The sequence below is a fragment of the Eucalyptus grandis genome, chromosome 8 (genome assembly GCF_016545825.1).
Source record: "Eucalyptus grandis isolate ANBG69807.140 chromosome 8, ASM1654582v1, whole genome shotgun sequence".
Classification (NCBI taxonomy): domain Eukaryota; kingdom Viridiplantae; phylum Streptophyta; class Magnoliopsida; order Myrtales; family Myrtaceae; genus Eucalyptus; species Eucalyptus grandis.
Genome location: NC_052619.1, coordinates 66,128,059 through 66,155,126, shown reverse-complemented (window position 1 = coordinate 66,155,126; position 27,068 = coordinate 66,128,059). Strand labels below are relative to the sequence as shown.

Sequence of the window (27,068 nt, the reverse complement as noted above, 5' to 3'; positions counted from 1 at the left end):
ATATTTTTCCAACAATCAAGTCATTTCATTTCTATACATGATGTCGGTTTAATTAGTGAACAAGGGAAGTCCCTTCTTCAATGAAGCAGTAGTGGCTATGGAAGCGAAATTCCTTGAATATGATAAGAATATTTCACTTGCTAATATTTCACTTGCTTTTTTGGCATCCGCTATCTTGAATATAGTATCTCTATTTCTCACTCTCATGAATATATGGCCTAGGATAAAGAAACATTTAACTTTACTTGGATTTAGCCCAGGTATCGATATCCACATTCTGCTTATCTCGGTCACTGTATGCATAATTCGAAATATGAAGAAAGTTACCACCTTCTCCTCTTTCTTCTGTCATGTGTTCCAGATCATATCCGAAAGGGCTATGTAAGTGACCAAGCATAGGAAGGAAATATTGGCTAGGTCAACCCAATTTGTCATTGTGCCCATTCATTTACTTTAGTAATTGGGAGGTAGTTATCAATGGTAACTTCCCATCCTTGAAAGGACCAAATTTCCTATGGAGGCACATAATTACAAGATGAATTAATCATGTTGCTAGCCAAAAATTACATGAGACCAAAGTTATTTCCGGTATTAGAGAGAGAGAGAGAGAGAGAGAAAAAAAGTATATAGACAATAAAACCTACCACAAATTTCTTAGTTTGACTTAGGGAAAATCTCAAATAAGAACCCAAAGTGAGCCTATTTTTTCAAATAAGGACCCGAAGTAACCGTTGTCTCAAATAAGAACCCGAAGTGGCTAACAAGTCTCAAATAAGGACTTGAATCTACTGATAGCCAAAATGTTTACTGGCCGGTGAGCATGTGACATTTCCAGTAATTTTGTCCAAAAAAATATATAGATAGAAATTAATAAACCCTAAAAACAAACCCCCAAAATCTTCACATTCTTTTGACCTAAAAAAAAAAAAAAAAAAAATCTTCATGTTCTCACGTTTTTCTTCTTCTACTCTTCACCTTCTCCATTCTTTGTCCTCTCTCGCTTGGAGCATGGAAATTTTCTATTAATGGAACATGAATTGAAACACAACAAGAAACCCCTACCTTCGTTTCTTCACATATTGTTCTTTTGTTTTCTGTCTTCGTTTCTTTCCAATGAAGAAGACAAATCTTGAGTAAAGCCACATTTTCGTTATTGAGACACTTGTGTGTAACATGAGAGCCTTGATTCTTCATTATATTTTCCTAGTTTCGCCATACACTTTGATTCATACTCCCATTCAACCGAGGTCAATTTCGTTCAAATTGAGAGAGAGAGGAAGAGAGAGAGAGAGAGAGAGAGAGAGAAGGAGGGAGGGAGCGAGGGAGGGCACGTACCTTTGGAACTCAGGGAGCCAGGGATCTTGCTCCATCAACAGAGAATTTGGGTTCTCCAAGCGAGAGAGGACAAAAAACATAAAAGATGAAGAGCGGAAGAAAGAAGAACATGAAGAGTTTTGGGGTTTTGTTTTTAGGGTTTGTTAATTTCTATCTATAATTTTTTGGGACAAAATTGCCCATATTATGACCACCATAAATGTCACATACTCGCTGGTCAATGAACATTTTGGCCGGCCAGTAGGTTCAATACTTATTTGAGACTTGTTAGCCATTTCGGATCTTTATTTGGAACAACGATCACTTCGGGTTCTTATTTGAGAAAGTAGGCTCATTTTGAGTCCTTATTTGAGATTTTCCCGTTTGACTTATCAAATTTATGCATCTCCATAATTACGTGTAGATTTATCAAATTTGTGTTTTTGTCAAGTCATAAATGAGAGTCCTTGTCAAACTTAAAGCACTACATATGGGGGAGGGGTAGGGCGTGACCACAAATTTCTTAGTTTGACTGATCAAATTTATGCATTTTCATAAATACGTGTAGATTTATCAAATTTGTGTTTTCGTCAAGTCATAAATGAGAGTCCTTGTCAAACTTAAAGCGCTACATCTGGGGGAGGGGTAGGGCGTGAGGGGGGTGGAGGCGGAAATGATAGTCAGCTTAGAACATGAAGGAAAATAGAGTTTAATTGAATATTCTTAATTAATTTAACAAAATATTCAATCTTATGAACAGTCAACCAAATCTTACCAAATTCACCGGTCAATCAATTCGTAGAGCAACCTTTTTCTGAGTCTTATTTGCCATGGTTGTAATGTATATGAAATTGTCTTGTATTACTTACGTAATCACATGATTGGGTGGGGATTAGCAACAATTTATAGGATCACGACAACAGTTAAACCTATCCAGTTTTCGTTCCAAGATTGGTTAGTGGGCGAGAACAAGGAATGCAGGGTCATATGAATTGATTATTTTTTTACAAACTCCCACCATTAAAAGCGAACTTGATTCCTGAAATGGTTTTATTTGGAAGATGCATGATAAACTTGTTAGCGAAATTCAGGTGTCAAGGGTTATCTATTTCTTTTTCCTTCTTTTTTTTTTTTTTGGCTAGATATTGTATTGACCTTTTTTCAATAAAACTACAAGAAGCACTCACGTGCGTAAGGGCTAATTTGTTCAAATTAAATTTAATCCCTTCAAGGAAGCAGAAATACTTCCTTAATTTTCTTGAGGGACATTAAACGATTAAAAATTAAATAAAGAATGCATGAGCATGTACAGTCAAATCACTTTTATTGGAGGAAGTTAGCATGGTAACATACCGTCCTTGAAAACACAATTTATTTTAGAGGCAAGTAATTAATCATATTGCTGCCAAAAGTTATACAAATAGCACAATCATTTCCTATAAATAAAAGGATAAGCATCTAGAAAACAAAACCTACCGTATTTGAGTCCTTTGACTTATCAACTTTATGCATTTCCAAAAATCAATATATTATAGATAAGGATTGCTCAAAATTGGATGCGCAAGAAGAATATATCATCAAACAACACATTTCATTTCAAGATTATAAGCGGCATGAGCTCACTTATTACATTATCAAACCACCTTATTTCAAAGAAACTGAAATTTCCTAGGAATCAGTCCCACAAGGATCATCGGAATTGTTGCCATGGGAAATAGTGGTCCGGTCTTCAATTTCTTGCGTTAACATCTTGCTTAATTCTTCAGACATTCTCTTATGAAGTTTCAGCTCCTCTAAGGAGAGTTGGTCCATCGATGCCTCCCACCAGCCTTTGATTGGAGATTTCTGTACCTCTCGTTGGAGTTCAACAGGACGCTTTGTTGCAGCTCTTAGTTTCTTCGACAATTCTGAATTTTGTTCGGACAGCTCACGCAGCTCCGTCCTTTGTTTGCCTTTGGATTGCCTAACAGCACAAGAAGGGGATGTGGCTGGATCTTCAACCCGACCGAGACAGGCTTGATCTCGAGGACTACCAACAAGCAAGGCTTCGTTGCCTAGCTTCAAGAGTACAATTATCGAGTCCAGCGCACAATCTGAATAGATTTTAGCAGCCGTCCTAGGATCTTGCTTGCGAGGACGGCCAAGAGACAAGGCTGCATAGCCCAGGCGGAAGAGTACAATTATCTTCTCCAGTGCACTTTCTGAATAGGCATCAGCAGCCCTCCTAGGATCTCGAGATCGACCTTTCGAAACAACCTTCTCCTGAGTCCTATTATCCATCGTTGTATGTATTTGAGATTGACTCTTGTACTCACCCATGATTGAAGGGGGGATTAGCTGCGATTTATAGGACCGCGGCACCAACTAAACCGCGCCACATATCGTTTTGCGATTGGTGTAAGTTTGTTTCCATGTATGGCATATTATCTACCTATTTGTAGATATACATTAAATCTTTTATCTTGTTTTTTTTTTTTTTTTTTTTGACCGAGGATCCGTCGGAGCCTACCCTTGTCGGCTTACACCGATTTGGGGTTTCATGGGCCTTCGCGGTGGAGGTCCAACAGCAATTATACCTCGGGGAAAACTGGCCTAACAACCCACTGCTGGGGCTCTCCACTTTAATCGCTAACAACATAGGGGTTCAAACCATTGACCTCCTTTGCTGGAGGAGAGATTGGTTATATTTCTTCGCCAATTATGAGCATGCATGAAAATTATTCAAAGAGCTAAATAGATTTTGGTCCTTGAATTTGTCGATTCTCATTTTAGTATTCAAATTGATTATCTAAAAAAGAAAATTCAATCCCTGAACTTATCTATTCTTAAATTGTTCCCAATTGGTCCAATTTTCAGCCATTATTATTTGTATGCACTCAAGAAATAGTTAAATATGTTTTGTAAACATATTACATGTTATTCCCAATTCCAACTGTGATGATAGATGCAGAGATATGAAAGTTGTCGCTTGATTAATTTAAGACTCCTAAAGACCGACTATGCACACATTCGGTGCTAATTTTCTATGAAGCTGTTCACGTGGAGAAAGTGTATCTCCTTTTTGTGCTGTACTTTAGTGTTGACTTGTGCAATAGGCAATTTGAGAATATACCAGGCTAAAAATCCTATGAAAATTGTTCAGAAAATCTTGAATCTATTGTGTGGTAGTCAATTTAATTCTAAAATTTTTAATTATACTAATTAGTTCTAAATATTTTAATGATTTATCAAACTTGTCTTAAACATTTTAACAAATTGTAATTGAGTTGTTTCAATTAATTTTGGTTGAATATCTTGATAATTTTTTTTTTTTTTCCTAATTTATTATTATTATTTTTCTTTTGTCTTTTTCCTTCTTTATTTAAAGGATCAAAGGAGGGCCATTGATCCACTGGCGTATGGGCAAGGGTTGATGAACCTCGCTGGCCTTGAGTTAGGGTCGTGAACCCTTGCTAGTGGCGGGTGAGTGTCATGGCCTAGCTATAGCTCGTAATAGCCTAGGCAAGGGCTTATGACACCCTCACCAAATTTACGAGGCAAGGCATCGCGGCCCTCAACTAGGCTCTCACCGATTATAGTGAGGGCTTGTAATGCCCTTGTTAGCTATAGCGAGGGCTGGCAAGCTGTCATCAAGTGATCAATGGGGCTGTTTGTCATATGTAAAAAGAGGAAAAAATAAAAGGAAGAAAAGTAAAAATCAATAATAAAAAAATTCAAAAAAATTGAATAATTTAAAATTTTCCATGTTAGCACCGGTCACAATAAGTAAAATGGCTAGAGCTAACTAAACCGTAATATCAACAACATACGGCTAAAATTAGCTAAAATAACTAAATTGACAATTCGTTAAAATCATAAGGACTAGTTTGGCAAATCATTAAAGAGTTTAAAATTAGATTGACACAATTGAAAGATTTATAGACAAAATAGTCAATACAATCCCTAAGAGAATAAGAAATCCAATTAAAAGAGCAATTTGTTAGTAGGATCTCAACTTTCAATCAAAGAAAAAGGAAGAAATAATCAGTCGTTCAAAACTGAAAAAACAAAAAGGAAAGATTAGATACGCTGGACCGACATCCGATTTCCGAAATCGTTGACTCGGGTTTCGGGTCACAAAACCGGAAAAAGAGGGGGCGCTCTCGGTTCCTCCGCCGGCGAGTTCCTCTCCCGAATCTTCTGTTGAAGCTTTCTTCGCGGGAGCATCATCTTCTTCCTCCGCCGTCTCAAAGTCCGGCTTCGATCCCGCGACGGCGATTTTCCGGACCGCCGATTCTGTCGACTCCGCCGCCATCGCTGACGGTTCCCGATCGCGTCGTTTCTATGGTTTGGCAGAACGTCGATGAGCAGCAGTTGATGGCGTCCGGTCGACGGTGCGACGGTAGAAGAACCGAGGAAGGAGGAGGAGGAGGAGGAGGAGGAGGAGGCATGTGATGTGAGGGAAGGATGAGGAATGAGATACGGAAGCCAAGCCGTTGATCGTGTTGATATGCGGGGAGCCTGGTGGGCGTGTGCTACCGCTGCGCCAACCGGAACGCGAGCCTCCTCTCCGCTCTCCCTCCTCTCCGACTTCCCCCTCGGATGTGGGCTTGGGCCTCGGCCCTTTTTCGACGACCCTCTTCATCGTCGTCTCGACCTGATTCGAAACGGTCGCCCCGATTCGCTCGCCGCGAACGCTCTGATGCCGACTCGCGTGAAGGATGGATCAGCACATTGAAGAATCGGCTGAGTACGTCCACATCAATCAGAACGAGTTCGTCTACCGAAGGTTCCTCGCTGCTCTGTTCTTCAGTGATTTCCCTCAATTAATTTTTTTTAAGAAATTCACTTTGGAATAACAGCGCATGTCATCATGTCTGTACGAAAAACTCTTTGTGGAGCTAATCCATTGTCTGAATACGGGCCGGGATGGCCTAAATCCGACCAGAACGTGCGCGCTCTCGCAGCCAACCATACCTTTGATATTACGAGCACGTTCCCACTGCCCTGCAAAACCATCTGCGAAGCACCTCTCTTTCATGGCCAAAACCTCTCAAAAATCTCAGTAAAACTCACTGTGCTTCACTCGTTTCCGACGAGTTGATGTGTTATCTTGATGATTTGATTCGTAGGTATACCTCTCTCTTCGATGGCTCTCGTCCCTCCCCGTCAATTCTACCCATCGACGTTTCATGGGAACCGCTTCATTCTATTCAGGTATGGCTTTCTAATTCATCGCAAGACCGACTCTCTGTGCGCGGCGAAGTTTAATGCTCTTTCTTTTGCGTCCGTTGAACAAACCCTTTGTAGGAAATCGAGCATTTTAGCTCCTGCTAGAGGAAAGCCCGTTTCTTTATTCAATCCCAGCTTAAGCTTTAGTAGTAGCAATGGTTGGTTAGATAAATGGAATCAACCCAACAGGCAAAACAGCCCCAAACAGCCTCAGGCTACGATGAATTACAGAAATAGCGGCGACGTTGGTGGCGGCGGTGGGTCCACGATGCAGAGGATTGTGGAGAAATTGAAGAAATTTGGATATATGGATGATGGGTATGAGAGGAGAGAGAGACCGCTGGAAAGAGTGGTGGAGAAAGGATCTGAGGAGGATATCTTTTATGTGGAGGAAGGATTGTTGCCAAACACACGAGGCGGGTTTTCACCAGAGTCAAGAATTGTGGAAGCAAATGTGATTGGGGAGGGCAGTGGAGCAAGGTTTCCATGGGAGAAGCCAAAGGGGAAGGGAGAGGAAGAAGGGTGGTCGGCGAGGAGTAAGAGCAAGACGTCGGTGGCGGAATTGACACTTCCAGAGCCGGAGCTAAGGAGGTTGAGGAACTTGACTTTTCAGACGAAGAGCAAGATGAGGATTAAGGGAGGTGGTGTTACGCAGGCAGTCGTGGACACGATTCATGAGAGGTGGAAGTCTTCAGAAATTGTGAGGTTGAAAATTGAGGGTTCGCCTGCACTTAACATGAAGAGGACACACGAGATATTGAGGTATGCTTCTTGCATATATGTTATCAATTTCTCACGTCTCGTATCATTTAGTCCCTCTTGTTAACAGGGAATCTGTAGTTAATGTAATATGCAGCTTGATAGAAAGGTCCACCAGACTTGTACCTATACTGAATTTAATCGAGGTGCTGGTTTTCTTGTTTGATGTTCATCAAGGCAGCTGAGGTTGATTTGGCAGCTTCATGTGCTTTCTGTTTCAGCCACATAGGCTACATTCAACTATTGATTTCACTGAAAATGAGCAAGAGATATGCAACCTGTGTTTAGATAGTCAGATTTGTTCTAGCAGAATTTAAGAAGGTTGCTAATTTTCATTGGTCGGTGATCTAGGACTCAAACTTTAGCATGTTTTAGATGGGTTTCAGCTTCCAACAATTGGACAGTGTTCAGAGTATGTCCTTTGATCGTGTGCATCTGGCCCAAGCTGTGGTCAGTAATCAGATAAAGCTATGATCACCTTTCACATAACCATTAAGATAGAACTCACCCTTTGTTATTTGAAGTTTCTAGTTTAATTAACATGTTTGGTAGAAACTGGAAGTATGACATGAAGGTAAAGGCTGGCTGTGGTAGATAATTATTCACTACCATTTTCAATTAGACAAGTATGAATAATTTAAACCCATGGAAATGGAATATGCGCATTCTAGCTTGTTCTCTCTATCCACAATGCTGCTAGGCACTGTGGCCATATAGTAATATCTTTTAATTTTCACGCTTTATAGTGTTGCAGAAAGCAACCTAATTAATGGTACTATTAAAGCGTATTGAAGTAATTTTATCTATTGATGATGCTTGTATGCACGTGTACAGAGGAAAACTGGTGGTCTGGTGGTATGGAGGTCTGGAACGTCCATTTCGTTGTATAGAGGTGTGAGCTACAAAGACCCTTCAGTGCAACTGAATAAACGAATATTTAGAAAAGAAGGGAGCTCAGCTACTTCATCAACACCTGCTGATACCATTGGTAGGAATCCTTCGCAATATGGAATCAGTGAGGATGCACAGGCATCTGAAATTGCGTCTGAGAATAAGGATACAGGATCAACGCCAGAAGTTGAATATGAACATGAAATGGATAAATTGCTAGATAGCCTGGGTCCTAGGTACAAAGACTGGCCAGGATGCGAGCCCTTGCCTGTGGATGCAGACATGTTGCCTGGAACAATTCCTGGTTACCAACCTCCTTTCAGAATCCTTCCTTATGGAGTACGAGCAACGATTAGCCAAAAGGAGGCAACGGCTTTGAGAAGGCTTGCTAGAGTACTTCCTCCACATTTTGCTTTAGGTATGTGATGTCATCGTCTTACTTGGTTGGCTCTCATAGTGGCATTCTCATTGTTCTTTAATTCTCTCGTATCCAGGAAGAAGCAGGCAGCTCCAAGGTTTGGCTGTGGCCATGATCAAGCTATGGGAAAAAAGTTCAATTGCAAAGGTTGCACTTAAACGTGGCGTAATGCTTACAACTAGTGAGAGGATGGCAGAAGATCTTAAGGTAATTGCTCCAGGAAACTTGTCCAACCCATTAAGTACTCTATTGATGTCTCTGGTAATGTCATTGAACCTCAAAAACGATGGTTTTCCATAGAATTGTGATCAATTTTTTTGCATGTTTATTTTCTCATGATGACAGTTTTTCGCTTGAATCTACTGAAATTTTTTTATGCCGATCAAGACAATTCATAAGGAATCTACTAGTTTGTTTTCTGATCGCATCGACTTGCATTGTTTTGCCTTTTTTCATGAGCAGTAGAAAAGTATGGTTTAAGTTGACCTTTTTGATATAGAAATTGACAGGGGGGATTCTGCTCTCGAGAAACAAGGACTTCTTGGTCTTCTATCGAGGTAAAAATTTTCTCTCACCAGAAGTCACTGAAGCATTATTGGAGAGGGAAAGACTAGCAAAGTCCCTTCAAGATGAGGAGGAGCAGGCTCGCTTGAGGGCGTCAGCCTTGGTTGTCCCAACCAATCATATGTATGAGCAGCCTGGAAATACTGGTACGCTTATGGAGACTCTTGATGCCAATAAAAAGTGGGGAAAGAAGTTGGATGAACAGCACAAAGAAAATGTTATGATAGAAGCAGAAATAACAAGGCATGCAAGCCTTGTCAGGAAGCTCGAAAGAAAGCTTGATTTTGTGAGTATTTTCATTTCTTGTACAGCATCTCTCTTTGCTTTAAGAGCATAAATGGCCTCTTCCTGTAAATAGTTGTTGTTAAACCAAGCATCTTTGGTTCTGGTGAAAGCAAAACTCTTGTTGAAGGTTCACTAGTGATTAATGTTGTGCTTGAAATTTTCATTCATTTCTGCCCAAAAGATATTTTTTCAGAAGTATTCATCAAATAGGTGAGGTATTGATGCGTGGTTGAATTCAATAATGAAGTGTGTAATTTATGTCTTACTATGCTGAAGCATCAGTGGACATGGTGTTAGTACTAAATGTCTATCTGCTTACAACCTAAATTTGAATAAATCTCCTAGGCTGAGAAAAGGCTATCTCGAGCCGAAAGAGCTTTGTCAAAGGTTGAGGAGTTCCTGAAACCGGCAGAACAGCAAGCAGACCCAGAAAGCATCTCTGATGAAGAGAGATTCATGTTCCGCAAGATTGGCTTAAGGATGAAAGCATTTTTGCTTCTTGGTAGAAACTCTTGACATTACCATTCACGTATGTAAATCCGGGAGACTAATGCTTACATTGCTGATTGATCTCCTTCTTCCAGGAAGACGGGGAGTTTTTGATGGTACAGTGGAGAACATGCACTTGCACTGGAAGTATCGAGAACTGGTGAAGATCATTGTGAAGGCAAAGACCTTTGACTCTGTTAAGAAAGTAGCATTGGCTCTTGAAGCCGAGAGTGGTGGGATCTTGGTTTCTGTAGACAAAGTCTCCAAAGGGTACGCCATTGTGGTGTTCCGTGGAAAGGATTATAAGCGGCCTTCCACCTTGAGGCCGAAGAATCTTTTGACAAAGAGGAAGGCTCTGGCTCGTTCTATTGAGCTTCAAAGGCGTGAGGTACGGCTATGCAACTGCATCTATTTTCACCAAAATTCTTGATTTTCTGGTATTAAATTTGCAGGTACAAACATATTTCACCTTGTTTGATGTGCATGTATCTGTGCCAATGCTAGTGGTGTGCTCTAATAATATGTTCCCATCTTTGTTGAGTTCCAGATATTAAAACAGAGTGCACTTGTGTGTATGGTAATTGGTATGCTTGGCTGGTAATTTTCCATTGCAGTCTTGGTTTGAAACACATTTCTGAATATTGTGGGAGCACAATGGCATGAGTCACTTGTTGATGACCTGACGGCTGTCTAGCTTTGTGGAAGTTCCTTGGTTTCCGGATTTAGATGTCAAAAGCACCTGGATTGATACTGTTCATGTGGCAAGTGTCTATTTTTTAGGAGGAAGATAACATAGAAATTTCTGACAGTTTCTTTGTTTCGTTGAAACAGGCATTCCAAAATCACGTGGCCAATCTGCAGAAAAAGGTGGAGCAACTTCAATCTGAAATCGTAAGGGCCCCGTTACTTGTTGAATTTTGCCAGTTTAGTACAGTTGTTTAAACAGCGATATACTTAAGTTACTTGCATATTCATAGGAACAAATGGACCGCATGAAAGAAAAACGCAACAATGCTTTTTATGACAGATTAGATTCTGCTTACCCCACTGATGAGGAGGACAGTGAGGTATACCTTAGCTTGTTCTTATCTTGCTTTTCCTTATATCTATTTTAAATTAGGTTCCAAGATTCCTGTTTCTTTGTGTTATCTGTTTCTGATCCTTTTTAAATAGGAGGAAGGAGATGAGGCATATCTAGGGATGTATAACAGCGAAAATGACGGTGGAGATGAACCCAGCAATCCGAGTTATGAACTGCTCTCGCAAGCTGATTTTTCAGATGATGAAGAAAATGAGGAATCTCAACCAGATTCAGAAGACCTGACTGCACGTGCATATGCAGTATCGAGCACCACCGTGGATGCCACCAATCACGAGAAAGAAATTGGTCATAATTGGTCCTAGTTGCAGAACTGCACAGAAGAACGAACTTCAAGCATTTTCTGGCATAAACATTGAATGCTTGGACGAGATTATAGCTTAAGCACGATAACGATGGAAGCGCTTGTGGCTATAGTTTTGCAGGTGTAAGATGTCTTCTCCATCTCCTGTACAGAAGGCGTGGGGTATAATCTGAACACGGTGGGTTTCACATGGCTGACCAATGTTCGACAATTTGATTAGATGAGGCAGTGCCATGCAATGCGTGACTCTTTAACCTTTTCTGGTACGGTATCACGCTTGCTACACTGTGGCCGGTTCAAAAGGGGACCCGACAGTCAGAAATCCGAATGCTTACTGGCATATAAAGTTCTTGGCAAGATCATGACTCATTGGCGGATGATAGTTTTTTGTTTTTTCTTCTTTTTCTATTTTGTTGGGACCATCTTGAATAACATCGCCAATGATATCAACGGATAAATTGACTCTTTAGTTATTCAAAGGTTCCAAACCGTGCCTTAATATATCTTCATATTCTATCGGAGGGTCTTCTCTGTAACTAATGCTGACTTTGCTTCTAAGCTTTGACTGAACTTTATGTCGACTTCCCACAATAAGCAAATTAAAGTTAAAACCATTATTTCAATTGCCAAGTGATTAGGGTTTATCCACATAGACAGATATTCAGGTCGACTTTGACCGCGATAAGCGGTGATACTTCTGCCATATCTGCCATCATTTATTTAGATTGATCCATAACAATATCACATTCTTAATTCAAAGGGTTAAAAGCGATCCCACTGTGACTCCATCATGTTGAAAAGGTCATGTACCCATCTGCAAAGCGCAGTTGGTCCAGCAAGGCTATCGGCATTCCATTCACACGAGGATTTCGACTTTACAATCTCACGTATCCGAAAATAGTCTGGCATCAAAATCCGTTTCGCCATCATCGCTCTGTCTCAAACACACATGAGCATTATTCTATGGCGATAAACCTTATATTAATCCGTTGACTCAAAGCTCTTAGCCATCCTGGTGTGGTGTGTGAACGCAGAAAAGTCATCTGAGCCAAAATGGTTAAAAAAAGTAGAGAGAAATTAGAAAGTCAACCTCCATCCTAGTCATCAGCGGGTCTGGAGAACTGCTGATCTCATCTGATGGACTTCCTGCCGGCCGTTGATTTTGCATCAGACGGACTGCGCTCCTCGTACAGTCCCAATGGGGTTAAAACCGAAGACTTGTCCTCACGTTTGACCAGCTTTCGACAAGGACCCCCGAGCTGCTACCCCACCGCAAAACTTTTCCATGGAACCGCATGCGCAAAATTTGACCGCATAGGAGTCTCCGAGACTAGAGACAACATAGTTGACCACGTTTTTTGTTTCCCAGCCAGAAATGGGGAAAAATGCCACGTTTTATATCGTGCTCTTCGAGCCTCTCGTGCGGGGAGAAAACGCCATTTCAGGAGGAGGACCGTTATAAATTAACTGCTGCTGCAGAAATTTGAAAATCCCCGGCAAAAATTGAAGGGAGAGAAAGAGAGAGAGAGAGAGAGAGAGAGGAAGGGGTGTCATGGATTTGTTCTTCCACGAAGAGGTTCAAAGCGACATCTTCTGGTGCGATCAACTGGTGGAGCCGCCGCCGCCGCCGCCGCCGCTGCCGCCGGCTAACCCAAGCGCCTTTTCACCGTATACAAACCGGCTGCCGAGTCAAGACCGAGGGTTCATGCCGAACCCGGGGAATAATATGAACAAGCGGGTGATGGAGTTCTTGAGGAGGAGCTGGGCCGAACCGAGCCAGATCCAAGAATTCGACCGCGAACGGGGTTTTCGACACATGCTGAGCGAGAGGATGAGGAGGGAGAAGCAGAAGCGTAGCTACTCGGCATTGCTCTCCGAATTGCCTCATGGTACCAAGGTTTGTAAAAGCTATAATCTTTGTTGAGCGGTTTAACTCTCGAAACCAGACGGTTCAGAAAGCAGACTCGAATTCCTCTGCAGGCCACTTCTTGTAACTAGCCCGCTGCGGCAGGCTGGGGATAGGGAGTACTAGCTTTTCGGGAGTAAGATTTTCTGCGCCTCTCTAACTCCGTTGCGACTCTCTTTTGCAGAATGACAAGAACTCCATCGTCCAAACAGCTTGCATGAGAATCAAGGAGCTGGTGAAGTACAAGCAAGAGCTGGAGAGACAAAACGGGGAGCTGAAGTCTGGACTGAACGAGAAGAGCGGAGGGGACAAAGCTGAAGGGACCAAGATCAGAGTCAAGATTGCGAACCCGACGTCCGGGATTGATTCTATGTTGGAGGTCCTCAAGTGCCTGGACAACATGGGACTGAAAGCTACGGCGATTCAAACGCAGTGCTCGGCCGACCAACTCTTCGCCGTGATCGAGGTTGAAAATGAGGTATGTGCACAACAATCCGATGCCAATGTACACTAATCACTGTTTCATGTTCTTCGCACGTGATTTTCATTTTTCTCGAATGTAAGTAAGAACTTGTACGATGTTCATGCAGCACAAGTTCGAAATTTTCCCAGTCCATGGAAAGGTCGGGCGTCCTTCGTTTCTGTTGCCAAAGCATGAATTTCGAAAACCACATTTTTTTCATGCGCCGTCTCTTTTCGCATGTTTTTTTTATTTTTGTTTGTGTGTGTCGAATTGATTGTCCGTTTCTGGTGTCCGGCTTGTGTTCTGATACGTCTTCTTTTCATGGGCAATTTTGCTTATGTTTTTATGACGTCCCGAGAGGTTTATCTACACATAGAACATAAGCTCGATCGAGTTCCAGAAATAGTTGGTCAGGGTCATGAAGAAGAGAAAGGAAAGGTCAAACCTAGCGAATAGATCAGTGATTACATTCCTTAATTAGCTGTATTAGCAGCCATTAATCGGCAAGACTCGCACGTGCAACGTTAGACGACAATGGCTTTTTGCTAAAAATAATTTAGTCATTTGACTATTCATCCTGTTTTGTTGATGCGAGAAGATTGAAGCCGCAGATGTTGAAAAGGTCATCCAGTGGACCCTGCTCGAAGCCGAGAGGAAACTTCTTCCCAATAGCTACGAGGGCAAGTTGGACTGGTTGAGCTAACGAGAGATGAACATCGACGCCAGGTTTCTTCCACGTCGGTTCGAGACTTCCCTTACTTGCATGTTCGTAAATAGGACGAAGTTTCCCTCGGGTGCTTTTAGTCGAGTGGTCACAAATTATGGATGTCATCTATGTACAGATCTGATCAAATAAAATGTGGGTCACGTCTGTATTTGTAGCTCACTAATCGAAAGTATAGTTAGAGTCTTCTTCGATTAGGATTGTTGGGAACTATACTTCGTAAATTAAAACTTCAAATTTTCCTAACGAATAGCTCTTGAGGCTTTTATATTCGCTCAAGTTTCATTTGCCCAACTCTATTGGGAAAGTATATATTCATATCGAGTGTTACAAAATTAATAATTGAGATGTATTATCGATGAAAAAGCGATTGATATGTTTCGCTTGTGTAAATTATACGCACAAGTTTTCAAAAGCTTTCTAATTAGTTCACGCAAAGGCATGACATGCCACCAACTCAAGTATAGAAAAGTAGTATTACGTGATTCTAGTGGATAAACCAAAAAATATCAACGTTGAAGGGTCAAAAACGCCGTCGAAGGAGCCCGATGACTTAGCGTTGAGATGTGAAGGGGGGTCAACAAAACCGCTGATCCAAAACAGCGGAAAGGTTCCAGGAATTGACGATTCGAGCGACCCGCCAGGTTTGATGGCCTGCCAGTCCTTTTCTTACTCTTCGGGCTCACGCACATACTCACGCACGAGACAACTTAGGAATCTCGAAAAATTGTGGGAATCTTCTCGCGTGTTGTCCCCGTACACTGACGTGATCTGAGGTTTTCATTCATAGTCGAGAAGAGATAATTGAATGGGATGTGGCCATGTGGATATTGTTTTTCATTCGTGTTCCCACGCATCGTTTTCCTTCGTCAGATCCCATTCGGTTTTAAGATTTTGAACCTCACCATAATCAATCCCAATCAGTTCTCACCAAGTTAATCTCTCTCTCTCTCTCTCTCTCTCTACTAGGGGTAACAATGGGTGGTTGAATTCGGGTTTCCATCTATAGCTGAACCGAACACAAGAGATATACAGGGCGGGTCGGGCGTTTAATGTTTTTTAGGGGGCTTCTTCCTTCGCATTTTTTCGTTACGGCAACTTCCTGAGTTGAACAGCGCCACAAACGAGAATTTCACTGGCGACAAGGCGCCTCCAAATCTGGCATGACTCTCCAGATATGGAGACAATGAGGCTCCATGACCGCCTGTCTCATTGAGATCTAGACGGTCATGGAGGAGAGAACTAGAGCTCGATTGTGGGTCACAGTGAGCTGTTTCAAACGACCATGGATGACGGCTTGTCAGGCTCCACAAAGTCGTAGGTGAGTCATTGATGCATCTTCAAAGGTGAGGGGGAGAGGAGGCGCAGGCACTAAGCCTAGAGAGTCTCTGAGTACTACGAAATTGTCATTGCCCAGGAATCACAATACCCTCTGAAAGCCTTCACCTTCGTCCCAGAGGCAATGTATTCAAGGACTACGTAAGGAGGATTACAAAATAGTCGTTTGAACGACTGGAGTTACATGACCGAAAGAAAAAAAAATTTGAGCCGCCAAGAACACCCAAATTCTTTTACCAATTACCAAAACCTCAAAAGACCTGAAATTTCCGATTTGATTCGATTCAATACGGATCAGGTCAATCCGGGTATTTTTGACACCCCTAGTCACTACATGCCGTCCTATCTCAGCAAGGTCTCCACAACGCCCTCTATGACCTGGCCGAGAAGCCAGATCCTAAAGACCTCCTCCAGATCTAATAAGCTTTCACCAATTGCGTCATCGACAGCAACGAGACAGAGCTCAGCGTGCAACAACGAGCTCCTCCTAAGGTTATAGAGATGACCACCTCGTAAAACTAGAGGTAGAAGGCCGAGTGGCAAAGATCGCCACAAACAAAGGCGGCGTACACCCGTGGTAGCGCCGTCATAGAAGGACTCAAAAGGAAGAAGAATCTTACTAACCATGGACAAGCCCATCTACTTCAAAAGAAAAATCTATTTGTTGTGATGTAAAGCCCAACCGATTTGATGTCCGTGGGATGTCCGTGGGCAACCTAAAGCAAATCTACCAGACGATTTCAATTCAAGTAAAAGCTGGAACTCATGTACTCTAGGTACTCTGAACGGTGTGTGAATACCACATTCCATGCATCAACATTTAACTACACAACAAGTTTGGCACGGTGATTGCCCGATGATTTAACTATAGCACAAAGACTAATTACTAATTTCTCAAATTTGCATCTTTTGCCGGGCTTGGAAACTTGATTATCCCAGGATCGTAACCGCATTCTTTCCATGTATAAGACATGACAGGACAGGACAACTAGAAAATGTTCAGCACCACGACTTAATAAGAGCACTATTACCGCACAATGTATGAACCATCCAGAAAATTCGCAACAATAGGTGAATGCTTCAACTGCCACAACTTATATTTTAACAAACTGAAGAATTCTGCCTCAGAAGTATCTCTGATACTCGAAACATAAGCTAAAATAACATAGCAACTGACATCCAAAATGATGATGGTCGTCCTTGCAAAAAAACACAGACGGATGAGACCTCTCAGGCTGCCCCGTCGATTTTACTTGAGAGAATGAACCTCGACGAATGGGTGGCACCGATACCTGGTCTACCGTGCTTGACAGGCTTGTAACTAATGGAGAATTCGGCCAGGTAATGTCCAATCATCTCAGGCTTTATTTCGACTTGGTTGAAGGTTTTACCATTGTAGACTCCAATGATGCTCCCAATCATCTCTGGAACAATGATCATATTACGCAGGTGAGTTCTGACTGGTTCGGGTTTCTCACCAGGGGGAGCCTCCCTTTTCTGATCCATCAGACAAGAAAAAGATTCAATGACCATGGATTATCTTACCAGTAAGTAGATAAATAATATATATCAAGAGTTTTTACACAAGGAGCAGTTTTTTTTCAGGAAACAAGCATTCATAGTAGGAAGTAAAATACAGCATGAAGCTGAAAATTGAGTCAAACATAGCGGAAGGTGCAATGATCTATCAGCCTCTATGCCTGGCTAGAAGAGAGCAAAAAAACCCTGTCTGGAAAGCAAAATTTTGGTCCTCTAAATCAAACTGGAATCCATTATGATAGTTCACAGGTATCTCGCAAGAATTACAACATCAAGCATGAGCTTAATTATGAGTCAATGTTCTCTTTTTAACTTTCAGAATATTCCACTAAATATCATTCTGGGACTTAACAAATCCTTTATCAATCAAAACTATGACCCAGATGACTTCAAAGTACTAATGACCCACAAAGAAAGAAGACACACAAGTAGATAAAATTTCCTATAAACTAATGTATTTGGAAGCCAGTTCTCTTAAATTTTTTTTTTTCAAAAGAAATAACATTCCAAGGGAGCATGTAAGATGGATTTAGTAGGCAAGCAGCACTTTGGGCAATTCACCTGTGGATCCATCTCAGCGGTTGTCTGGCCGCCGCTGATTTAACAGCTATTAGTTTCTGCACAAACGCTTAAGGCCACACTACCAAGTAGAGGGAGGCCTATACACAGGTGCAGAACTCCTATCATATTCACTAATCCCCACATTGCTCTTGACTAAATACCAAGAAACTTATTTGATCACAGGAACGGCTCAGCAGTCAGCCCTGATGATTCCACTCAAACTACTCTATGCCCCAAGCATCGTCAAGTCAACGAATTTTCAAAGCGTATAGAACTTGAACAAACTTTAAGCATTTCACTGTTCTTACAAATTTATAATAACAGATCCTGTTGATTAGAGGAAGACATTAAATATTGCTCTCAACTATACACTGCTATGCTTTACCTCAGCCCCATCCACTCCATTCAAAAACACAAAGCCCCTAAGCAGTAAGTCAAGTATCACCCATTGAAATGGCAAAGCACCAATATTGACCAGCAAATCGATCCAACAAAAGCTACCAGATTTCAAATTCGATGCGCAAACAAACCAATACTACAGAAATCTAGCTCATTTGCAGTAATACAGTCTAATCAAACTCGGTAATTAGATAGAGGCAAATAACAATTAACGAAAACAAGCAAATTACCGCTTTGCGCAGCTTCTTAATCAGGGCCATGGGCTTCCTCTTGAGACCCCTCTGGAACCTACCCACATCATCAAATCAAACCACGAAAGCAACATCATTCGCTCGTCAGTCCAACCTTCGACCAATCTTTAAGATCTCGCTACAATACAGCAAAAGAGCAACAAGGTACCTTCTGCGAGCCCGGTGAAGAGCTTGACGAGCTCGTCCGTGGACATGTCGAGGAGCGCGTCCAGGTCGACCCCGGAAGGAGAACTTCTTGAACGTCCTCTTCTTCGGCTGGCCAGCAACCGCGACGTCGGCCTCCACTTCCGCCTGCAAAAGGGACCAAAACCCCGCGTCCCCCCATCGGTAAGCTAGACTCAGCTCAAAAAAAGAAGATCAAGATGAAGAAGAAGAAGAAGAAGAAGAAGGAGTCACCATGGTCGCTCTCTGCTTGCGGGAATCGGGGAGATCCGATGCGGCGGAGGAGCTCGAGCGAGGAGGAGGAGGTGGTGGTTTCAAATCCTGCCATTTCAACTGCGTTAACCATGTGTACAGTAGGTTGAATGAAATTGAACTTGCACGGCAGGTTTTTTGATGAATCCATCGAGAAAGTTTAGCATCCTGGAATGCCATGATTTCCAGGTTATGCGCAGAATGGGTTAACGGATGCAGCTATTCATCTTTTCCAAATATGCAGACGTCCAAGGTCCAGCCAAATCAGTGACAGTGACTAGCATTCTCTGCCTGTGCCCAACTAGGAGCTCTAAGTCTAGGAAAATGGGTCCACGACCTAGTTAAACGAGAGGGATTCCATTCAAACATTTATGTTATGACTGCTCTGATAGACATGTATGCAAATGTGGGAGCATGTGGAGGCACGGAGAATATTTGACTCGATGCAGGAGAAGAATGTAGTCACTTGGAACTCTATGATTTGTGGATATGGTCTTCATGGACATGGAAAAAGAAGCCCTGGATCTCTTCACCAAGATGTTGCAATCTGGAGTTTCACCATCTGGAGTTACGTTCCCTTTCTGCCTTGTATGCTTGCAGTCATGCTGGCTTGGTGACAGAAGGAGATAGGATTTTCCATTCCATGGTACATGATCACGGCGTTGAGCCCTTGGCTGAACATTACGCCTGTATGGTTGACATTTTTCGGCCGAGCTGGAAAGCTAGAGAAGGCATTGGAATTTATAGAGAGAATGCCAGTGGAGCCGGGGCCTGCTATCTGGGGTGCACTGCTAGGAGCCTGCATGATTCACAAGGACACAAGACTAGCACATCTGGCCTCTAAAAGGCTATTTGAGTTGGACCCTGAAAATGTTGGATATTATGTCTTACTCTCGAATATATGCTCTGTTGACAAGAATTATCCGTTACAGCTTCCATACGACAAGTAGTTCGACGCAGGAGCTTGGCAAAACCCCTGGCTGCACTTTGATAGAAGTTGGTGGGTTACCACATGTCTTTACCTCTGGAGACGTTCTCATCCTCAAAAACCAAAGCAATCTATGCAAAGCTGGAAAATTTAATGGGGAAGATGACGGAGGCTGGATTTCAGGTAGAGACTGTCACTGCTTTTGCATGATGTGGAAGATGAAGAGAAGGAGCTAATGGTGAAGGTTCATAGCGAAATCATATTGCTTTTGGCCTTATTTCTACTGAGCCTGGAAGTGAGATCAGGATCATCAAGAATCTTCGGGTTTGTATAGACTGCCACACTGCCACAAAATTCATATCGAAGATCACTGGGAGAGACATTGTTGTTAGAGATGCTAATCAAGCTTCATCATTTCAAGGATGGATTTGTTCTTGTGGAGACTACTGGTAAAGGAAGGAAAAGTCCTCTTGCTGCTTGTTTTGCTTGTGATCGCAGCTGCATTCGGCCTTTCATTCTGTCAGCCCATCCGGGTAAGGATATCTACTGTGCCACCTCATTGCATCAATTTACATGCATCCACAAAGGTTGACAAGTATATTAAAAAATGTGCTGCAGAATAGTCGCAACTCCCTTGTTCTGGTCTTATGACCAATTTGTTCCTCTCTTTACCTATTATGGCAAACTAATTAATAAGTAGTTGCACAGTGAACCATTCTTTTCACCCCCGTATACACATAAGCATGCTTATCATTTTGTGCAGTTTCATTTGCCTTTTGCTCATATAGCTGTGACCATCAAATCTTTGTCTCTTAGCGAACCTTAGGCTGTCAAATATATGGCTTCCTTGCCTTGTCATATGGATGTATCTATCTCCTGCAGCAGGAGGTGATTAGGATACACTTCGTTTTCACTTGGTGCAGTGCGGAGGTGGAATGATAGTGGTTTGTGTTGGTGAGCAGAAACCAGTGCTTATGGCTTCAGTTATTAGTTATCAAGATGCAACATATTTCTTTTTCCAACTTCCAATTGATTTGTTCACTGATGATGTTTTGATGAGAGAGGGATGATTATTTATCTCACCCTTTCCTTTGCTTTTGATGCACATCAGATGCTATTCTTGAGTACCCGTCTTTTGTTAGTTGTGTTCTTTTTCTACTTTCACTTAAAACAATCGATTCTAGACTCGGGCACTTGAAGTTGTCTTTTGCACATATATTATTTTGAATGTGATGAGAATTCCCATTGGAAAATAAACTGTTAGGTTTGATCATTTTGGAATCAGAGATTGCAAATACAGAACTTCCTAGAAGCAAAACCATGCAGCCTAGTACGACCCACTTAGGATTTCTTCAGTCTGGGCAATTAAGACAATGAATAGTCTGCAACAACGAAAAGTTGGTTTTTTGTAAGAAGACCTTCATTCACTTATGAAAATGGGCATTTTTGCTTTGTACTTCGCAAAATACACACTCTATCTTTTATTCAATCTCAGCACTTCTGTGCTGTGGATTTGTACACTAAGTTCATCTGGACGAATGTCCTTTGTACTTCAGGAGATGCACACACTGAAGCAGGAATTTTGAGATTTAGCAATTATTTCCACATTGCTTAGTATCAGGGTCCCCAGTCTTTAGCACAAACGGATCAATTTTGACCCACAGCAAGGAGAATATAGAAGCCAGTAGTATTGACCATATTACCACTATGGTTGGTGTTCGGTTCTGTCGCCCCATCAGCCCTTTGAGGAAGGGATAGAGATGGGCAATCACCCAAAGGAGAAGAATAGTTTACCAAGCAGCAGTCCCATTGCTTGGTTCCCATTGTTAATGGCATCAGTGAATCCAGCGACTATTCCGACTAGGTTTATAATCAATATTGTTGTGGGAGGGATTAACAAGGCCGTCCATTTGAATGCGTACAGGTCTCCAAATTCTTCATCATGGGCTGCTTTAGATGTCACTGTGAAATCAGTGTCTACTTTAGTCAAAATCTTCAGGGAGACCCAGGACAACAGCAAACAGGTGAGCCGACACACCACCAATGATTGAGAATTGCTCATTTCTCCACCATTCTCAATGCCCACTCCACTCCACCTTGATTCAAGAATGCTCGTCGCGAACATTGAGATAAAAAAAGACCAATGAAGAAAAGACTGGCAAAAGTGCTAATCTGTAAAATGCAAAAAGTAAGTTGAGAAGATAAGCTAAAAATCTGACAAAGTTCAACTCATATAGATTGTTACATCTTTATATGTCTTTGTATACTTACAGGTGGCATGATGAACTTGTCTGTGAGCAAACAAATGGCCGGTAGAGTACAGTAGACAACAGTGGTAAGAGGAAAGGATATATGGTTGTGTGAACATATGCAAACCGTTGAAGCCACCTAAGCTTCCCCTCCTTTGAACCATACCAGACTGGACAATGGTGGCTTAAAAATATCTCAACAGAGCCATGTGCCCAACGACACTTGACTGAGCCGATCCGAAAGATTGATTGGAGCAGATCCTTGAATGTTGGTCTCTTTGGCATACAATATATGGACCTCCAACCACGGCAATGCATCTTGAAGCCTGTTAGGATATCCTCTGTGATAGAACCGTAAATTCAGCCCAGCTGCAAGCAGAAATTTCAGAGTTATCAAGTTTCAGTAAGAATTTGTAAATGCTGAGCCAAGGTATCAACCATGTTTTCAAGGATTGAAAAAAGATAGACAGTAGCTTTTTCAAAATGCATCTGTTTTTAGAACTGTGACAGCTTAGGACAATTGCAATATCACCAATTGGAGCACTAACTAATATATGCAGCAAATCCATAAAATTTACTATTGCAACAAGGTTGCAAAGCTCTGTATTCTGTAATGGTGGAGATGTTCTTTTTTTCTGGTAATAGCTTGATACCCCTATAAAGACTGACAAGAGTGGGTTTAGATTCCTAGAAATTGATATTACCTCAGTGCCCCATTCAGTTTTATCTTTCGTACCCACAATCTGATAACATGGATGGCTTCTTTCAGCAGGGCTGGACTTGAAGAGGGGTACACCACCCTGGTCCATCAAAGTTGAAGTTGTGAATATCGCTGACTGCCCAAACTTCTCACCCTTATCTGGGACTTCAATAGCTCCTTGTCATCATCCACTCCTATTCAAGAGGTCAAGAAGGGTTCTAGTTTAGTGATGGAGGAAATTACGAGCAAAGATGGAAGGATTTTGGCATGCAGGTACCATATGTGCGTGGTAAAAAGAAACAATTTCAAAACCTTGCAGATTTGCAGCTTCCCCACTGGCACCATGCTTGGAATACTGTGGGAGTTTTTTCCGGTGGCCAAAGCATGGGCAGCAGTCACAGCTTACCATCTTTGGACGCTTAGGATCCTTGGGGGGTTTGTAGCCATATAATGCTTTTCTTCGGAAGACACATCCAGTGCCCAATAGACTGGGCCCTGGATTCCATCTAGACCTTTCATGTTGATCTGCACATATAGAGAAGGCAAACCCGATTCATTTCTTACTGAGGGAACGTTGGCATATGAATGTATTTTTCTGACCACTCTCAAGAAGGGCTTACATCAAAGAAAACTGTGTTTTTGTTGGCATATCGGTCATGCCCTATCAATGCCATCAAATCTTTGAGGGACAAAGCAAACTTTCTTTCCTATCTTAGGGTCCATCAAGAAGCACATTGCCTCGCGTACAGCTTTGCTGTTATTTATGTAGTGGTCACAGTCCAAGTTCAGCATGAAAGGAGCATTTGTAAGCACGCCGGAGACACGAACCTTAGGAAATGGGAGGCATTATTAGAAGCCAGACTAAGAAAAGGCGATTCAGTTTTGAGTAGAAGTTGGGATCATTTACCAAGGCATTCATGGCACCAGCTTTCTTGTGATGTAGGAAGCCAGGCCTCCTCTCACGAGACATAAACAAGGTGAGGGAGCTCATTTCCTTCTGCATCAAGACTCCATTGTGTCCAAAGGAAAACTTGAATCATACCTGGACGATCCTGTGTGTTGTTTCCCTGGCCATGGTGTCCCATCTTGCATGGTCCATCCCTCTGGGGGTACAATCGAAGCTTTAGCAACCAAGGCATTGATCCGCACTTTGAATTCTTCATATTCCCTCTGCCAAATGAAAAGCACAATTAGATCTCGATTGTAATGGTAGGATTTACTCTATCTGTCATTTTGAGAAGCTATCTAGAAACCTTCATTGCTCGCCGCTCTTTGACAAGGTTGGCTGGACTTTGTCTTGGAGATAATCAATCTTCAAATTGAAGTACATTTTCCGGGGCTCGAGGCTCTATAGAGAACTTTTTGCAGAAGGGTACCCATTTTCGAGCAAACTCCGCAGTTTCGGACAAAGATTCAAAGGTGAGCATGGAAGCTCCATCATCATGAACATAGCAGGAGATCTTATCCACTGGATAGTCCATAGCCAATATCGATAGAGCTGTGTTTGCAGTCACAAGTGGAGGCTCCTTCATAGGATCTACTGTAGTCACAAAAATGTCTACTGGGGAAAGCATACTAGGTTCACCTTCCCTTTCAAATCTGCAGCATAGGCAAAATAATTATACTGCAAGGAAAAGATACATCTACTTTCTATAATTCTGGCAATTAAGCTAAGTGCCTCGTATCATAAGATCAAGCACCAGGAGGATAAGGTTAGGTAGAAAGGCTGCTTTCAAGGACCGATCCTGTAATATACATTTTTGATATGCTTACTTTTTTTCAAAATGACACTCTTCTGTCCGCTTCTTAGACATTTGAGAATACTTCATTTTACTTTAAGCAATACAATGTACAGTGTACAGGGAGATGTATTATATCTTTGACCACTGAGATGTACTTGTTTCTTATTTCACAGTGAATGTTCTTGTAAAAACCTTTAGTAAAGGTTGCCTCTTGTGAGCTGTTATGTCCAGGATTTGACTATTTTACGTGTCTACAATATTATGAATATCAAATATTTATATCTGAATCTAGAACTTTTTATGCTCATCTCATCCGAGAAGTGGAAATTTTTGGCTATTGCCTACCTGAGAGAAAGGCGACGGAGATAGGTCTCGTGATCAATTGGGAACCATTTTGGGAACTGATCCAGGATCCATGATAAAGTGAACCATATCTCACAGAGTATGGATGTTAGCCAGAGACCAATTGCATCGTGCACTGGATTCGAAATTCTGTACTGCAATAAGAAGACCATTACAACAAGTCGAACGACTATTAGCATCCGATAGGGGTTGATCTTGCTAGGTGCAATAGGAACTTTCCTAGAAAGTGGCTGCCTAGCCTCGTCTATCCTGCATTCAATTCGATAGGGGTTGATCTTGTTAGTCCTGGAAATCTATTTGCTTTAATCACTTCGCCTTTTGCAGTAAATCAATAGAAGACATACGCTGCCATGTCTGGGTCATTGATGTCATTATGGCCTAGGTTTGCCTTGCTGCAGTTTCCAGTCATCCATCCTTTTTTTCCACCCTCTCTCGTTCTTTCATCCCATCCTTCACTTCCTGCTTGCCACAAGATCATTGCAATGCAGAAAAAGGTCATGGAAGGCAGAGAATTTTTAAGAAAGAACTTTGCTGAAGCATGATTTAACTGTGAAAGGTCATTGGAGATTTCAGTAATGGTTAACTTGGAATAAAAAGGGGTTAAATTCATAATTACTAGGTTCGAAATTGGATCTGGATGAACTCGTTTATGAAGGGAAGAAGGCATCATCTGCTCTCCTTGACCATAAGATGAGACTGGGAACTCTCCATTTACCTGCACGAATGCTTGCTTAAAGATAGATAAACTTGAACGGGAAAGAAGAGACTTGAAACTGAATACATTAGATGCAATTAGAAAAGGTGTTCTTTTGAAAGCTAACGAGAAAGTGGTCCTCACCGGTTGGGATCTGACACCAGAATAACTGGTGGGAATGAACATTGTCGTCATCATGAGGTCCTCTTCCATAGCTCATCTTCCCATGAAGCATAGCTTCTGCAAGGTGCTTGTGCTTGTTCTGTTCAACTTCAACATTGAATTCGTGCTCAATATCGTCGATATCTTCTTCATCTTCATCACCCTCCACTCTTGCGCTTCCTTTGACAGTTTTTAACCATAAAATATGTTATCGCATATTCAAAATAATCTTGTCATCTATAAGTAAATATTGATACTCCTCATATCGCAAGCGCATCTCAAATGCATGGCTAAATAGTGGTTATCTGGCTCTTGGCCATGCTTCTCATGATCACATGGTGTCCCATATATTGTGAACCAAGAAGAACGTTGCCGACAACTTACATGTTTCGTTTATATTCTGTTTCTGTAGTCCTGTTTTGTGAATCGAATCGCTTATCAGTTACATGACTTTATCTTTACAACGGTTCATCCGAAAGTACATATTTCCATTGAATTAACTGGCCTTTTGCTACCTTTCAGACGCTGGTATCGAGTCTTGCACTGAGGAGCACAATTGGGTCCTTCTCTCCCTCTCATACTCATAGCAAGGCCTACACGCCGGAAATCCACACTCATGGCATGCCACAAACAAATCTCCATCGACCGTGAGCCCAACCTCATCACCGCATATCTCGCACACTTGCCCATCCAATTTCTTCGAGTTCGAAGGCTTTGGCTGCACCTGAGAGAAAGATAATCATTACTCTAACATACAAGAACATCATCAAAAATCTAACTTGTTTCGTTCTTAATTGTTATGGCTTGAAGTTTTGTCATTCTTGTTTTGTATATTCACCTCTTCATGGCTGAGAATGACGACCCTCATTGGGGTTGTGAGAACCGGCCACAAGTCCGGTGCTAGCTTCCATGGAAGATGTAAGGATGCTGGTGGCAGCGGCAGTGGTGTTGTGAGAACGGGCGGAGCTCAAGGTGGTGATGATGGAGGGAGAAAGGCTCTTTAAATGGAGAAAGGTAGGAAATAGCATTTCAAAACCTCAAAGCTGAGCTCACCTAATGTGTTACACACAAACCCACATAGCACTAGTTTTGGTTGCAAAGTCCCCATTGCCTTGAAGTTAAGCTTCGTCCATCTCACCTAATGTGAGGAGAAACGAATGCTTATGGCTAAAGTTTGTAGTTATTAAGGTGCACCATGTTTCTTTTCGGACTTATTATCAATTCGAGCACCCATAATTGTGAGGAGCAAGGAGGCTTATTTATCTCACCATTTCTCTTTGCTTTCGATGTATCAGATGCAA

General features: G+C 41.9%; 4 protein-coding genes, 1 non-coding gene and 2 pseudogenes across 5 annotated transcripts; 3 read left to right on the top strand and 4 right to left on the bottom strand.

Annotated features, from left to right (window-relative positions):
* Positions 1-2,982: 2,982 nt before the first annotated feature.
* On the bottom strand, positions 2,983-3,594 carry LOC104416111. The gene has a single exon (XM_010027547.2). The coding sequence runs from the start codon at positions 3,592-3,594 to the stop codon at positions 2,983-2,985; it is 612 nt and encodes a 203-aa protein (XP_010025849.1).
* A 1,916-nt stretch (positions 3,595-5,510) lies between these two features.
* LOC104456125 (CRM-domain containing factor CFM3A, chloroplastic/mitochondrial) lies at positions 5,511-11,870 on the top strand. Its single transcript, XM_039300823.1, has 11 exons — positions 5,511-6,082; positions 6,426-6,510; positions 6,604-7,287; positions 8,121-8,593; positions 8,670-8,800; positions 9,093-9,443; positions 9,788-9,944; positions 10,027-10,319; positions 10,763-10,822; positions 10,909-10,998; positions 11,105-11,870. Exons 1-11 carry the CDS (start codon positions 5,896-5,898, stop codon positions 11,333-11,335), a joined length of 2,742 nt encoding a protein of 913 aa, XP_039156757.1. The 5' UTR covers positions 5,511-5,895; the 3' UTR covers positions 11,336-11,870.
* A 901-nt stretch (positions 11,871-12,771) lies between these two features.
* On the top strand, positions 12,772-14,486 carry LOC120286491 (transcription factor bHLH92-like). The gene is made up of 3 exons (XM_039298727.1): positions 12,772-13,231; positions 13,425-13,718; positions 14,302-14,486. Exons 1-3 carry the CDS (start codon positions 12,887-12,889, stop codon positions 14,404-14,406), a joined length of 744 nt encoding a protein of 247 aa, XP_039154661.1. The 5' UTR covers positions 12,772-12,886; the 3' UTR covers positions 14,407-14,486.
* A 2,268-nt stretch (positions 14,487-16,754) lies between these two features.
* Positions 16,755-18,999, bottom strand: LOC120286610 (40S ribosomal protein S15-4-like). The gene is made up of 4 exons (XM_039298931.1): positions 18,912-18,999; positions 18,664-18,806; positions 18,495-18,552; positions 16,755-17,262 (listed from the first exon to the last, which is right to left on the bottom strand). The coding sequence occupies exons 1-4, from the start codon at positions 18,912-18,914 to the stop codon at positions 16,996-16,998; spliced, it is 471 nt and encodes a 156-aa protein (XP_039154865.1). The 5' UTR covers positions 18,915-18,999; the 3' UTR covers positions 16,755-16,995.
* LOC120287971 lies at positions 17,819-17,979 on the bottom strand. Its single transcript, XR_005546224.1, has one exon. It is a non-coding gene; the product is annotated as a small nucleolar RNA snoR143 (small nucleolar RNA).
* LOC120287455 lies at positions 18,950-20,310 on the top strand (annotated as a pseudogene).
* A 1,033-nt stretch (positions 20,311-21,343) lies between these two features.
* LOC120287666 lies at positions 21,344-26,759 on the bottom strand (annotated as a pseudogene).
* Positions 26,760-27,068: the final 309 nt, after the last annotated feature.

Bases quoted from the DNA above. Each gene is read 5' to 3' on its own strand.
- LOC104416111 (XM_010027547.2), bottom strand. From the start codon at position 3,594: ATGGATAATAGGACTCAGGAGAAGGTTGTTTCGAAAGGTCGATCTCGA.
- LOC120286491 (XM_039298727.1), top strand. From the start codon at position 12,887: ATGGATTTGTTCTTCCACGAAGAGGTTCAAAGCGACATCTTCTGGTGC. The intron at 13,232-13,424 runs GTTTGTAAAAGC...TCTCTTTTGCAG, and splicing joins AATTGCCTCATGGTACCAAG to AATGACAAGAACTCCATCGT. The intron at 13,719-14,301 runs GTATGTGCACAA...TGATGCGAGAAG, and splicing joins TGATCGAGGTTGAAAATGAG to ATTGAAGCCGCAGATGTTGA.
- LOC104456125 (XM_039300823.1), top strand. From the start codon at position 5,896: ATGTGGGCTTGGGCCTCGGCCCTTTTTCGACGACCCTCTTCATCGTCG. The intron at 7,288-8,120 runs GTATGCTTCTTG...ACGTGTACAGAG, and splicing joins AGGACACACGAGATATTGAG to GAAAACTGGTGGTCTGGTGG. The intron at 10,999-11,104 runs GTATACCTTAGC...CTTTTTAAATAG, and splicing joins CTGATGAGGAGGACAGTGAG to GAGGAAGGAGATGAGGCATA.
- LOC120286610 (XM_039298931.1), bottom strand. The intron at 18,553-18,663 runs GTACCTTGTTGC...TGATGTGGGTAG, and splicing joins CTTCACCGGGCTCGCAGAAG to GTTCCAGAGGGGTCTCAAGA. The intron at 17,263-18,494 runs GTAATTTGCTTG...CTGATGGATCAG, and splicing joins TTAAGAAGCTGCGCAAAGCG to AAAAGGGAGGCTCCCCCTGG.